This window comes from Xenopus laevis, chromosome 2L, assembly GCF_017654675.1.
Source record: "Xenopus laevis strain J_2021 chromosome 2L, Xenopus_laevis_v10.1, whole genome shotgun sequence".
Lineage (NCBI taxonomy): Eukaryota > Metazoa > Chordata > Amphibia > Anura > Pipidae > Xenopus > Xenopus laevis.
Window position 1 is genome coordinate 163859624 of NC_054373.1, and position 15627 is coordinate 163875250.

The 15627-nt window shown below is 40.4% G+C and overlaps 1 protein-coding gene across 1 annotated transcript in view; it reads right to left on the reverse strand.

Annotated features, from left to right (window-relative positions):
• Window positions 1–691: 691 nt before the first annotated feature.
• Window positions 692–15627, reverse strand: part of LOC108708699 (microtubule-associated tumor suppressor candidate 2) — a 262184-nt gene continuing 247248 nt past the window's right edge. Inside the window, exons 8-14 of the mRNA XM_041582652.1 lie at window positions 14535–14749; window positions 8915–9020; window positions 7605–7678; window positions 6162–6260; window positions 4514–4633; window positions 4316–4413; window positions 692–1662 (exon numbers count right to left, since the gene is read on the reverse strand). Of these exons, the coding sequence (XP_041438586.1) occupies window positions 1455–1662; window positions 4316–4413; window positions 4514–4633; window positions 6162–6260; window positions 7605–7678; window positions 8915–9020; window positions 14535–14749 (920 nt within the window). The 3' untranslated portion in view covers window positions 692–1454. The remainder of the gene's footprint in view (window positions 1663–4315; window positions 4414–4513; window positions 4634–6161; window positions 6261–7604; window positions 7679–8914; window positions 9021–14534; window positions 14750–15627) is intronic.

Here is a 15627-nt window from a genome sequence, read left to right on the forward strand (position 1 = left end):
TCGCCCATCACTAGTGGTTCACCTTCAAGTAAACTTTTAGTATGTTATAGAATTACCAATTCTAAGCACCTTGTACATTGGTTTTCATTATTTTTTTTTTTTATAGTTTATAATTATTTACCTCTTTCTTCTGACTCTTTGCAGCTTTCAAATGGGCATCACTGACCCCATCTAAAAAGCAAAATGCTCTGTAAAGCTACACATTTATTGTTATTGTTTCTTTTTATTACTCATCTTCTATTCAGGCCTCTCCTATTCATATTCCAGTCTCTTAGTCAAATCAATGCATGATTGCTAGGGTCATTTAGACCCTAGCAACCAGATTGGTTAAATTGCAAACTGGAGAGCTCCTGAATAAAAAGCGAAATAACTCAAAAACCACAAATAATAAAAAATGAAAACCAATTGCAAATTGTCTCAGAATATCACTCTCTACATCATACTAAAAGTTGGCTCAAAGGTGAACAACCCCTTTAAGAATGTTTCGGCACTCATCCAAGTGGCTTCTTCAGAAAGATGAGTGGAGATGACTTTTCTCCAGATGAGGGGGAGAAGATAACTCGCAGGTATTCACACATTTGACCAAACTGCAAATATTTCTATGAAAAGCTATTCCGAATCCATCTGTCGCTCTATATATGGCGCACTGAAGAAGATGGGTTTAGCTACTGGAAACTCTTATGTCACATGGTGCGTTTGGAAATTCGCTTCTCTTTATTACTACACTTCCATTCATATTCACAATAAACACATTAATCCAGACATAGAGAACCTCAGTCAGTGGCTTAGTGTTGAACTCTGAGTTTTGGACCAGGCCAAGAAGTTGTAGGAAATCCCAAGTTCTGTATAACTTGCCAACTCTGACAGCAGTTTGAATACAAAAAAGTCTTACTTACACAGGTATAAGAAATAGGAGAGCCTGACATGCTGGCCATTATTGCAAAGGCAGAGAAGATCCTACGGGTCATTTCGCTGGTGAGTCATCCCGCTTTTTTTTTGTGGTATGAAAAGAGAAGGCGCTTATATTGATATTTTTAGAAACAGTCCCTTATTAGGAGTAAAAATGGGATAGGCCCCGTTTAGGTAAAAAGACATAGGCACCAATTAAAAATAAAAAACAAACCAAAATGGCTGACCATAAGCATTTATCCGATAAGAAAGGAGATAAGATTTTTATTTGTATATGTACAACTGTATATACATCCCCAGCATTTTGGACTGTATGGAACCTGAAACGCGAATGTGGTTTATCCTTGTTTAAAAAGTACTGTGTCTTTGTGTTGTTCTCCGTTTCCTTGGCTTGGCGTCATCGTCTGAAAGCAGGAGTTGTTCTCTACTCTCCCAGTCAGTGGCAGGGACCTACTTTATCGGGTGGAAGATGCTTCTGGAACACATTGTTCTCAAGTGAACTTCTTTAAGGAACTCAAGCCTATTCGTCATTCACTGCTCGAGTATCATCTCGGCGACATGTTGGCTTTGGACGGAGAAAGAGAGCCTGAAACTGAGCGGTTAATGGGAGAAGAAGGCAATTTGATGGGACTCATGGACTGGGTAGATTGAAGTTTCCATACCAGCTCCTCATTTGTGCAACTTAACCTCTTCTTTTCCTTGCTTTCCTTCTCTACGCTTTCATGTAGATTGGCATTTTCGACAGATAATTGCCTGGAAAATAACAAGGCCAGTAAATGACATGACTCACCGACAAGAGTCTCACTGAAACAGCCTTATTAAAGGACATGTGAAGGCAAAAAAATTAAATCCAATTTTTACTTTCTTTAATGAAAAACAAACCAATATACTTTAATTAAAAAATGTGTACCGTTTTTATAAGAAACTTGATTGTATGCAGTGAAATTGTCCCTTCATTTACTGCTGTGGATAGGAATTGTCAGACGGTCCCTAACTGCTGAGCAGGGAAACAATCATACTTATGAACAGCAGGGGGAGCCCCCGCCTTACTTCCCAGCCATGCAGAACTCAAGCTTTGTTTGTTTCCCTGTAGAGCAGTCAGCGACTGTGTAGAGATTTTTATTGGATTTTATTTTTGCTTTACATCCCCTTTACTGTTTCCAACTCCAGCTGCAGGGACAAAGATCACAGAGTAAAATTTAAACAGATAAACTGGGATTCTATTTGAAGGATTATTTTGCTGCAGCCACTGGTTTTGCAGAGTTGGAGAAAGTTTGTATTAAACAATATAAAAACTATAAAATCCACATTAGATTACATGACAACACAGGACCCAGTTCAGTCTGTATCTTCTGATTATTAATCAGTCTTGCTGTATCGGCTTCTGGTATATATCATTTGACTTGTGCTGTTTTGATAATGTATGACGATCCCTAAGCAACCCAGACCACACTGAGCATGTGCACAGTCTTAGTCTTGCAAAGATGTTTAACAAAGTTACAAGATGGTGACCCCCTGTAGCCAACTTTGAAAGCATAAATTATTTGTTTGATTAGGCTTGTGGTGCAAGTAAATTCCTGTTTTTGTTTAATATACAAAATACAGTATTTCTAGCCTTATTCTATTTTAGACTTTACTTCCCCTTTAAGGCAGAGCACCAATGACCTTCACTTGGCAAGTATGGCGGTTCTGTAGAGATAATATTGGGTCTTTGGCCAAACCTAGTCAACTGTCCAACCAAGGAGCAGTTCCTGAAGGCTATATTGTGATACACTTTGATCATAGATGGTCTATCCATAAAACATGGTCTATTATTGCCTTTCCAGTGGTGCATGTGAGGTCACAGTTCTTCTCCAAATCCAATATTATCTGGAGTTTGTCTAAATAAGTATGGCAGACCATACATTAACAGACAGTAAAGGTGCCTGTATACGAATATAAAGGTGATTGGACAGTAAAGGTGGCCATATATGTCTCTGACTCCAGAGCAAGTTGCCAGCTTATTGGCCTGTGTGTGTGTCCTTTAGAAGAGCCTGCCTCTGGTTGGCTTGAAATTTCTGTTTGACTAGAACCACATTGGAACATTGATTTACTAAATTGTTTCTCTCTATAGTGCAATCATTCTCCATAGCTTGAAAAGGGACAGATAATAATGGTACAGGTCTAATACTGGTACTGTTACTGTTATGGGATCCGTTATCTGGAAACCTGTTATCCAGAAAGTTCCATTTTAATCAAATAATCCAAATTTTACAAAAAATAATTTCATTTTTCTCTGTAATAATAAAACAGTAGCTTGTACTTGATCCCAACTAAGATATAATGAATCCTTATTTGAAGCAAAACCAGCCTATTGGGTTTATTTGATGTTTACATGATTTTCTAGTAGACTTGCATGACAAGCACGGTAAACCAAATTATGGAAATTATGAATCCCTCATCCAGAAAACTCCAGATCCCGATCATTTTGGATAACAGGTTCCATACCCCACAGCTGTAGGGGGTCTCAGGGAATAGTGCAGTGTTTAACTTTGTAAATTCAATTCCCCCACCCCCATCTCAGGCTTTCTTCATGCCCCACTTATATAACAAGACTATAGATATAGGAAAACATTGGTGTATTTGTAATAAGTGACTACAGCTGAGCCCCATATTTTGGGTACCACTGGGATAGAGGGTCCAGGAGCATTCCCCATTCTTCATGCTTTTGCTTGCACCCAAGCCCCCTTAAGTGGGGGCTTACAAACTGCAGAAAGGACCTGAATATTTCTTTTGTTGGATGGTCCAGTCAAAACCAAATTGTTTTCCTTCAGAGGAATACTAATTTCTTAAAAAAATGTATATTCTAGTGCTCATTGACTAAGGCAGACTACTGTAGAAGGTTAGACATATCTTAATATAATGTTGACAGTCTACAAAACTGTGATCTAATATCTAAAATGTATATCTGAAAAATACATCTAAATAAAAAACAAAAACACTTTATTATGTCGTAACAAGGTCTAGTGTTATCCAGTGTGGGTTAATGCACTAGTTCACCCATGTTACTAATATTTGCCCTAGGGATGCACCCAATCCACTATTTTGGATTCGGCCGAACCCTCGAATCCATTGTGAAAGATTTGGCCGAATACCGAACCGGATCCAAATCCTAATTTACATATGCAAATTAGGAGTGGGAAGGGGAAAACATTTTTACTTCCTTGTTTTGTGACAAAAAGTCGCTCCCTTTCCCTCCCCACCCCTAATTTGCATATGCAAATTACGATTTGGTTCGGCCGGCCAGAATGATTCGGGCAAATCTGAATCCTGCTGAATCCCGATCTGAATCCTGGATTCGGTGCATCCCTAATTTGCCCATGTTATCACCCCCATTGTATTCAGTAGGCAGTAATAATAGAGAGACCTGGTCACAACCACATTCTGGGCAATCCTGGCTTTCATGTCTTCGTTCTGCTGCTGAAGGACCTGAACTTTCTCCTCCAGGAGAACATTGATTTCAGCCTGCGAGAAGAAACAAAACAAATTGTAAATGATCTGCTGATATCTACACATCCAGAGGAGCAAAATAAGATTCCAGGCACCTTTACTGGAAGGGACGTACCAGTTTTTCCAATTCCATTATCCTCCTCTCTTGTTGATGGATTAGCTGGTTCTTTATCTCCAGCACTTGTTTCACACTGTTCAGATCTTCATCTAAATGGCGGTATGGAGCTAGAGCAATCTGCAAAAGGACATTTTGAGTTATAATCACTTAATGATGCAAAGATGATGATGATGATATGAGGAATCACTTTGAAGTTCTGGTAGGATGTGATCTCTCAGTATCAATCAAGAGGGAGGGGGCTACCATTGGAGCTCCATATAAGGGAGTGTGTGCTACTTACCCAAATAATTTTGCCTTATGGTAAGAGTTAGCTAATAATGCCAAGGCCCAGAAGTCAGCTGTCTCAAAGCAATGACTAAGATGGGACCCCTTGTTATCAGCACTACAAGGCAGGCCAGCTAGTCGGAAGTTAGATTCTGTGGTGCTCATTGTAGTTGGTGATAGATAGGAGTAGGGTTGCCATCTCTATAGTTTAATTTGGTCTGTCTGGTGCAACATTGCCTGTTCAAGTTTTGAATGAGCTGAAACCATCCATAATGGCACAGCCCTTCCCTAAATTTCATCACCCTGCCCCCACTGTCATAGCCTTGCCCTTTATGTCATTGTCCCTATGTCCAGTTTCTGGCACCAGCAAAGGTGTCAATTCTAGATTTGAGTATTCCATGTTATTATGTAATCCAAACATAAACTGTATATCTAAACATAAAATTCATCCACTTAGAGTAAGATAACTCACCAAAGTAGAATATTGGCCCAGGTGCTCCTGCCCCAGGCCCTCAGGTCAGGGGCGCGGACAATCCATAAACAAAAGCAAGATAGGTTCAGTGCACTCCAGGAAGGCTATGATTAAGTGTCATACCAACATGAAACACGTAAGGCTCGAGATAATTGTTTGAATAAAGTTTTTTTTCTACTTTTTAATGAATTGAGTACTGGTCTGATCTATACATGGCTTCCTGGAGTGCCCTAAACCGATCTTGCTTTTGTATACAGCTTATTATGTAGCTGAAGCTTCACCAATGAGTAAGAAAGGGACCAGCAGCCATGGTCATTGAAGTCCTTGGTAACTTACAATAGCCTTTTATTTTACAATAGAAAATACATTTTTATCTATATATATATATTCTATAGCAAAGCTGAACTGGGCAGGATGGGGAAGAAAGTTGACATTGGTTCCTCCAGACCAAGTGGGGCACATAGTGTATACATTTCCTTGGTAACATTGCAAAGGATATATTATTATAATACACAAGAGCCATGAATATCCTGTAGTTATATCCTTATAATACACAAAAGCCATGAATATCCTGTAGTTATATCCTTATAAACGGTGCTTTGTGATGTCATCGGTTATAATCGCAGCTTGGTGATGTAATTTCTGTCACATGACTCACTATAACTTGTGTATTATAATAAATAAAATACCCCCTGTTGCAATATATGAGGATATTAGAAGTTACCTCGGAGTTCCATGACCTGTATAAAAGCCTTCGGGCTCGTGTTTTTATTTGGTCATGGAACTCCTCTGTAACTTATAATATCCTTAAACAGTATTTCACAAGCGGGGGTACTTTATTCACTATATATTGAATAGTAAAAGTAGAACCTGTTGCTGAGGGCAGTAGGTGTAGTCTGGGGACATTACCTCAAACTGTTCGTTGGTGTTCCTCATCAGTGCTTCCTCGAACCTCTTTGCTCTGTCTCGTAGCGTGTTATTCTGGAACGTTAATGTGTCCACCTGATCCTGTACAAACAGTGAGATGAGAGGGGGGGATTGGTGAATTACATTTCCTTGTACTGTAAACTCACCTCTTCTCCGACTTGAGGTCTATATACTGCATGGGAGTTAGCCCTTAAAGGAGAACTAAAGCTTAACAAAGAAGTAGGCTTGAAATGCTGCATATTATGTTTTGGAATTCTATACCAGTCCAAGGCCACCACAGCCCTTTAAAAATGATTCACTGCACATGCTCTAGGCTGCTGTCACCTACCTGAACTAAGGGACTGACTCTCAATATACTGTATATATATTATATAAATGTCACAGACGAGATGCATTTTCTGCTTGAATTCTGCCCACAATTACTTTATCAATAACAGCCCAGAGCACACTGAGCATGTGCAGTGCCACTGACACTCAGAAGATGAAATAATACAGAGAAATACTTGGACAATGTGAAGGCCTGTATCACTGCTGTTATAGGGCTGCTGAACCTCTGGCCTGTACAGTAAGTTCAGTATATGAAATACAGCATTTCTAACCATATTTATATTTAAAGGGCACCTATCACCTGAAATTGTTTCCCCCACCAGAGATAGTTCTTAGAAAAAAGAAATTGCCTGTGCCAGCACTAGGCTGCCCACACTGGGAGGGAGCTACTGGGAGGGTGGCCATCAGTGTCGGACTGGGATACCAGGGGCCAACAAGAAAACCTCAGGTTGAGGGCTCAATTTCCAAACTATTATACCTCCTCTCCTCACTCAACCTCTTTATTCTCCTAGTCTCTTTTCTCTACATACTATACTCCATTCTTTCATTATTAAGTCTCTTTATTCCCATAAAGAAATAGAGAATGACCATGAAATAGGCCAAAAGATTAGAAGCAGGAGGGCCCACTGACACCTTGGCCCACCGGGAGTTTTCCTGGTGGACCAGTCCGACACTGGTGGCCATATTAGGGCAAACGCATGCGCATAATAAGTGAGTGCCACAAGTCGCTCATTAAGAACATGCGTGAGATGTAAGCTTGTGAGCCGCATCCACTGAGCCTTTAAAAAATACATTTATAGGCACCCGAGGGCGACCCCCCAAAACCTGTCTTAAAATAAATATGCACCACAGGTGCCCTTTAAGCTTTTGTGTTCCTTTAATGTGATTGGTTTGAAATGGAGCTCTGGAGTTTTATGAAATGTAAGTGACAAGGCAATGATTGTGTAAAGCATTGTGTATGGGCCAAGGACATGGAGAAAATATAAAACACATTCTCAAGGCTACACTAAATCTCTTCCAAACGGCGGGGAATGACGTACAGTATTTGTCCTGAATTTAGAAGAATTTATCCTTCATTTAATCGACGGGGAACATTACCTGGAGCGACAATTGCAGTTTTTCAAAATTGTCCTCCAGTGTTTTCTTTTCAAGCTCGTGGTTCTGTTTCACTTCTGGCAGACAAAGGGGAGAAACAGCAATTAACAAAGATGGAGGATACAATAGCAGGTCATAGTCTGCCATCAATTGGGACCAGTACAGACACTTAAAACATTTCTAGTTTGTTTGGTAGGAAAATCAAGTCAGTTGAACTCTGGAAGGTTAATCAAACTGACCAGTGACTTGAAGGTATTACGAAAACCCTGAAAATAAAATAACAACACAATATACTGTATATGGTCCTTCCTAAATTAATTACCTTGTATTATATGTTCTGGGCTTTCCTTACCTTCATTTCACCAAATTGACATCTTATAGAAGCTAAAAGAACGTCTTCATATCTAGCCATCTGATGAGCTGCAGTTCCTATTTTTAGTCACATGAGGGCGAATTAACCTTGCGATTTACAATTTACATTAAAAGGATTAGGATTTACACCATGTTTATTTGAAATCTGGCCAAATGTAAACCAACTGCCTTGAGGCTTGTCCTCCTCTCTAAGCAGGGTTACTCCATTGCAGTCTTGGATGTTCTGAACTGAAGGGGCAGAGCGGGTGATGGCTGGGGTGAGCTGACGATATTGGGGGACTAATAACTGGCAGTTTGTGGTTGGTGGATTTGTGAGTCAATCCTGCCTGGGATTCAGACTTATGATACAGCCCATGTAAAAACTGGACTTTTCTATTAAAAGTGGACAGGCGGCAAGTTTATCTGATCTGGGAGTGATCTGGTTGTTCAGTTAATTGGTTGATTGCCCTCCTCAATTCCGAATAGATTTAACACCTTTTTAGAAAGAAATTAACGGCCATCAGGGGGTGGAGAAAAAGGGGAGGTCTATGGAGGGACAATACATAGGAGGGGCGGGGTGATGACAAAAGGGGGCTTAGCTATGAATTCACTTGACATCTCCAAGGGGATCTGGGAAGGAGGAAAAGAAAGGGTAAGCTTTGGTTGGATTCTTTGTGGATTGGGCACTGAACTTCAGGGTATTACATTTTTACTGGCAACAACATTACCAGTAAATTTATAATACCAGCCCTGGCCTTTACCAGCTAGACCAGTAAAATACCAGCAGCTGGGAGACAACCCTTATTCCTAAGTAAGAACTGACCCTAGTCTTTCCTGCTAATACCTAACTGGGTGAGAGGCAGGGCCAAGATCCACCACCATATTGAAAGCACCTTTAGTCAAATATAAATATTGATGTAGTCATCCATTTATCGACAGCTAATGATGGAAGTTGCTTTTACCGTGAATTCTGTTTTCATGCTCATCACGGATTGCTTGAATGGCCGCTGTATAGTTCTGCTTTATCTGGGACAGTGAACCTTCATGCGTGGCCGCCATGTCTTCAATCTGAGCAGCAGAAAGGAAAAAAGCTTCTATTATTTTATGTACAGTCTCCAGCTTGATTTCCTACACAACATTCCTTGACCCAATCAAGCAATGGAAAAAGCAATGGCAGCTGTGTGATTTCACATTATATCAGCATTCACTTTACAAACCTTCATAGACATTAAATCGGCCAATTCCCTTTACTCTTCTTCCCTGCGAAGTTACAGTATACACTTACAATCTAACAAAGGAAACATATATAATAAGATTCAAATTTACCTGCTTTTCGCTTTGTTTGTTTCATAGTTCATACATATAACCAAAACATCAAATGCAAAAACTCCTCAGGGACCATGTTTAGGCCCAATAATAGTCTCTCGGAAGGGAGTGTGGGATAGCAGGTATAGTAGGGAGAGATGGTGCCTATAGTAACAGTGGGATAATAGTCTCTGGGAAGGGAGTGTGACTGTGGGATAGCAGGTATAGTAGGGAGAGATGGGGCCTATAGTAACAGTGGGATAATAGTCTCTGGGAAGGGAGTGTGACTGTGGGATAGCAGGTATAGTAGGGAGAGATGGTGCCTATAGTAACAGTGGGATAATAGTCTCTGGGAAGGGAGTGTGACTGTGGGATAGCAGGTATAGTAGGGAGAGATGGTGCCTATAGTAATAGTGGATAATAGTCTCTGGGAAGGGACTGTGGCTGTGGGATAGCAGGTATAGTAGGGAGATATGGTGCCTATAGTAACAGTGGATAATAGTCTCTGGGAAGGGAGTGTGACTGTGGGATAGCAGGTATAGTAGGGAGAGATGGTGCCTATAGTAACAGTGGGATAATAGTCTCTGGGAAGGGACTGTGGCTGTGGGATAGCAGGTATAGTAGGGAGAGATGGTACCTATAGTAACAGTGGGATAATAGTCTCTGGGAAGGGAGTGTGGCTGTGGGATAGCAGGTATAGTAGGGAGAGATGGTACCTATAGTAACAGTGGGATAATAGTCTCTGGGAAGGGAGTGTGACTGTGGGATTGCAGGTATAGTAGGGAGAGAGGGAGAGCCCAAGCTGAGTCATTTCAGTTTCTTCCTCAAAATGGATTTTAGAAGATAGTTACATATAGTTACATAGTTAAATTGGGTTGAAAAAAGACAAAGTCCATCAAGTTCAACCCCTCCAAATGAAAACCCAGCATCCATACATACACCCATCCCTACTTTTAATTAAATTCTATATACCCATACCTATACTAACTATAGAGTTTAGTATCACAATAGCCTTTGATATTACGTCTGTCCAAAAAATCACCCAAGCCATTCTTATAGTCATTAACTGAATCAGCATCACAACATCACCCGGCAGTGCATTCCACAACCTCACTGTCCTGACTGTGAAGAACCCCCTACGTTGCTTCAAATGAAAGTTCTTTTCTTCTAGTCTAAAGGGGAGGCCTCTGGTACGGTGATCCACTTTATGGGTAAAAAGGTCCCCTGCTATTTGTCTATAATGTCCTCTAATGTACTTGTAAAGTGTAATCATGTCCCCTCGCAAGCGCCTTTTTTCCAGAGAAAACAACCCCAACCTTGACAGTCTCCCCTCATAATTTAAGTCTTCCGTCCCTCTAACCAATTTAGTTGCACTCAGTCTCTGCACTCTCTCCAGCTCATTTATATCCCTCTTAAGGACTGGAGTCCAAAACTGCACTGCATACTCCAGATGAGGCCTCACCAGGGACCTATAAAGAGGCATAATTATGTTTTCATCCCTTGAGTTAATGCCCTTTTTTATGCAAGACAGAACTTTATTTGCTTTAGTAGCCACAGAATGACATTGCCCAGAATTAGACAACTTGTTATCTACAAAGACCCCTAGATCCTTCTCATTTAAGGAACTCCCAACACACTGCCATTTAGTGTATAACTTGCATTTATATTATTTTTGCCAAAGTGCATAACCTTGCATTTATCAACATTGAACCTCATTTTCCAGTTTGCTGCCCAGTTTTCCAGTTTAGACAAATCACTCTGCAAAGTGGCAGCATCCTGCATGGAACCTATAGTTCTGCACAATTTAGTATCATCTGCAAAAATAGAAACAGTACTTTCAATGCCCAACTACAGGTCATTAATAAACAAGTTGAAAAGCAAGGGACCTAGTACAGAGCCCTGCGGTACTCCACTAACAACACTGGTCCAATTAGAAAATGTTCCATTTACCACCACTCTTTGTACTCTATCTTTTAGCCAGTTCTCTATCCAGGTAGAAATACTATGTTCCAGGCCAACATTCCTTAATTTAACCAGTAACCTTTTGTGTGGCACTGTATCAAATGCTTTAGCAAAGTCTAAGTAAATCACATCCACTGCCATCCCAGAATCGAGGTCTCTACTTACATTCTCATAAAAAGAAATTAAGTTAGTCTGGCAAGATCTATTACGCATAAAAACATGCTGGCACAAACTCATAGTATTATGATTTGCTATGAAGTCCAGGATCTTATCCTTTATTAACCCTTCGAAAAGCTTTCCTACCACTGACGTCAGACTATCTGGCCTATAGTTTTGAGGCTGAGAACGGGATCCTTTTTTGAATAGAGGCACCACATTAGCAATTCGCCAGTCTCTCGGCACTATGCCAGATCTCAATGATGATATGTATTAAATGGAATGAGGCAGAAGAGTAACTGTAAAACTGGACAAACAGAAATCTAATTATATTGAAGCAAACACTTGCTCAGTTTAATTGTATTACAATATTAATATTACTGTATTGTTACTGCAGAGAGCACTAGAAATAGAAACTCTATATGTTGTTCTGTAACACTATTTTTAGTCATAAAGACACTTGATTCAATAGAGAGAAATATACAGTTATGCTAAAATACATTGATTCAATTTGTATGGATTCATTCCAGATTCATATCAGATGGATCAGACTTTCTGGCGCTCGTCCCAATCACAATATTAAACTCTATGTCTCAATGTTTCTCTACAAGCCACATAAATACTTCACTGTACTTATTGATCAGAACCGTCTACTCTTTTATGGGATAACAGCATAATAGACAGGGGAGGGATGGAATATTAACCAAGATACTATTCTAATAAACTATTGTAGCATTCATATAGATAAGACCAGAGGATACACTATATTTGGACATTTACCATGGATTACTACCAGATTGGTGATGATGGAGGTGAGAGAATTGTACCTTCTATTTGACTGCATGCATTTGAGATTTACCCTTCCTACTTCACTTAACTACATGGGAGCAAGAACACAGCTGTTTGGCTCATGTTTTGACCTAAATAGTAGCTGTGGGGCTCAAATGAGTAAGTCTGGTTTTATGGCATATATTAAAAATAATGGATAGCACACCCGATTTGAAAAACAAATAAATTTATTACCAAAAAGAAGAAAAAATAAGCAAAAATAATATACAAAAATAGTTGAAAATAATAAGGTGAGCCCAACGTGTTTCGACCTTAAGGGTCTTCCTCAGGGGCACAAAATAAAAAAGGCCTTTTTGATTTTTTGTTTATTTTGTGCCCCTGAGGAAGACCCTTAAGGTCGAAATGCGTTGGGCTCACCTTATTATTTTCAATTATTTTTGTATATTATTTTTGCTTATTTAAATTTATTTGTTTTTCCAATCGGGTGTGCTATCCATTATTTTTAATATTTGCAATTCGATATGGAGACCCTTATGGGGAGTCACCTATGGATTAGCACCCCGTAGTTCAATTTAAGGGTATGCGCCTTCTCTCTTTATTCTGTATTGGTCTTATGGCATATACTGTAAGGCCAAATGTTATAACCCTTATACTACATGGTCAAGTACCTGCACACTCAGCTTCCCACTCCCAAACCCGAGGTTATTAATCTGAAGTTGGTCCTCATTTTAGTTCTATAACAGCTTCTACTCCTCTGGGAAGGTTCCCACTAGGTATTGGAACATTGTAGGTGGGATTTATTTTCATTCAGCCACAAGAGCATTAGTGAGGTTGGACAATGATGTTGGGGATTAAGGTGGCCATAGACGCATAGATACTATTGTACTTTCGTACGACATTTGCTGCGTGTATGGTGGGAGATGAGCCGACCGATATCGGCATAAGACTTGGATAACAATCGGCTCGTCGATCGAGCTGGATGGAAAATTTTGATCGGGTGCCTTTGAAGGGAACCAAACATTGGCCATTGTTAGTGCTGAATCATCAGATACAGGTAGAATTCTATTGTTTCTATCGGTATATCTGACGATTCAGCTCTACACGTGTGTATTGAAACGGACGATCTTTCTTGGAAATGTCTTTGGCCAACTTTAGGCCTGGCTCAGAGTCACATTCCAGTTCATCCCACAATGGTTCAGTTGGCTTGAGGTCAGGGATCTGTACAGGCCAATCAAGTTCTCACACTCCCATCTCAGCAAAACCATTCTGTATGAACCTGGCTTAGTGAATAGGGACATTATTATATAGAAAAGAACCTTCCTGAAACTGTTGCTAGAAAGTAAGAAACATGGAATTGTCAAGAAAACCACTGCATAAAGTGAGGTTTCCTTTAACAGAATCAGGGGCATTAGTCCAAATCATGGAAAACAGCCCCTGGCCATTACCCAAACGCTACTATCAGCATTATGCAGTCTGACATGTTATTGCTCTCCTGCCCCCTGCCAACATTTTCCATCAGACAGCCATGTGAAATGCCATTTATCACTCCAGAGGATACATTTCCATTGCTCCAATGGCAGTGAACTTAATACCAGCTGATGGCATTTTACATGGGGATATTAGGTTTGTTTGCCTCAGATCATCCATAAAACCCCAAGTTGCCATGAATAATTCTTGCTCTGACATTGCTTCCGGAGACTTCACTTCTGAGACCTTACAGTGTTCCAACATAGGACATGTCAATTTAGGTGGATTGTTCAGATACTTGTGGCCCTATAGTATATAATGACCTGATGTTGGTTTTCTGGTGTCTCTTGCCAATGAAAACATTGTGTAAAAATTCATTTTTATCAATAAGGGCATAATGTCTGCAACAACTGGAAAGTATTGATCACGTGGCATAAATATTCGAGGCACAGAGGACATGACTCTGCTGGGTCCAACCATTGGGCAAGGATGAATGTTAATAATATATATCAAAATATAGTAATAATTAGGGATGCACTGAATCCACTATTTTGGATTCGGCCGAACCCCCGAATCCTTCTTGAACGATTCGGCCGAATACCCAACCGAATCCGAAGCCTAATTTGCATACGCAAATTAGGGTTGGGAAGGGGAAACATTTTTTTACTTCCTTGTTTTGTGACAAAAAGTTATGCGATTTCCCTCCCTGTTCCCAATTTGCATATGCAAATTAGGATCTGGATTCGGTTCGGACAGGCTGAAGGATTCGGCCAAATCCAAATCCTGCTGAAAAAGGACGAATCCTGGCTGAATCCCGAACCTAATCCGGGATTTGGTGCATCCCTAGTAATAATATTTACACCCCAGGACACACCATATGCAACTGACCAATGGATAACCAACCTGTTCCAGGTGTTGGGATCTAACTCGTTCAAGCTGGACATTCTGTTCCTTTTGCAATCGCTTGGCTTCCTCGTTGTACTGCAGCTCCAGCCGTTCCTTCAGCCCCTGGATCTCCTCTTCTTGTTCGTGTTCCAACTTCCTCACCTCATTATCAAATCTCATTTCCAACTCCTCTTTCTCCTTTTGCAATTTCTCACACCGGGTGATATTAAAAACTGAAATGCACAAAGGGACAGTTACCGGATGGCAGAATTGCTCAAGTGCTCCGTGACTTATAGACCTTGTTTGTGTGATTACACCAGCCAATCAGATTCTGTTTATTGGCTGGACCTCCACTAGACAATAGTTATGACATGCAAGTCTTATTTATTATCTACTGTAGATATGAAAGAAATAAGACCTTCATATTTTGACCAATCGATTCACTGCTGCTATAAAAGAGGCTTCCTCTCATCTCTTTGGCTAATGTCACATTCATGCGGGGACTGGCTATCTGTAGACTCTGGCACAGGGATTGCTTTATGATGCCACACACAGTCATTATTTATTGGGCCTGTGGGGGACTAATTGGGCATCAGTGATCTTGAAATGCCAGGGCCTTTTCACTCTCAGTATGGACATCACTTGTAGTTGGTTCTCCTTCTACATTTCTCCACCAGTAGAATGCCAAGCCCAATGGAACAAACAATGAAGTCAATGAAAGTCAACAGACTGCACACAACATTTCTGGGACGTGTTTGTCGAAACACAGTCTGTCCACACAATAAACACAGGGGATGAACCCATAGAAGAGCAATTGTGTGCCGGTCTGTTCCCTTGAACTGTGTAATAAATGTGTGCCAACCCACCCCCTTTCAGTACTGAGCCCTTAGAGTAATGTTATAATTGAGGTTGAGTGTGACTGTGGGACATTGTACCAGTCAATGAAAGTTCCCAATGACTTCAGTGTTAATTCCACTTGCACTTTCCCACTGGGGGAGCCACTAGAGGCAACTGTGGGTGTTTCTCGTCCCAACAGAAAAGTGCTGCTGAAGAAAACACTATGGGGATTATCAAAGGTTGAGTTGTTTTTCCCACGAAAAGTTCGAGTTTT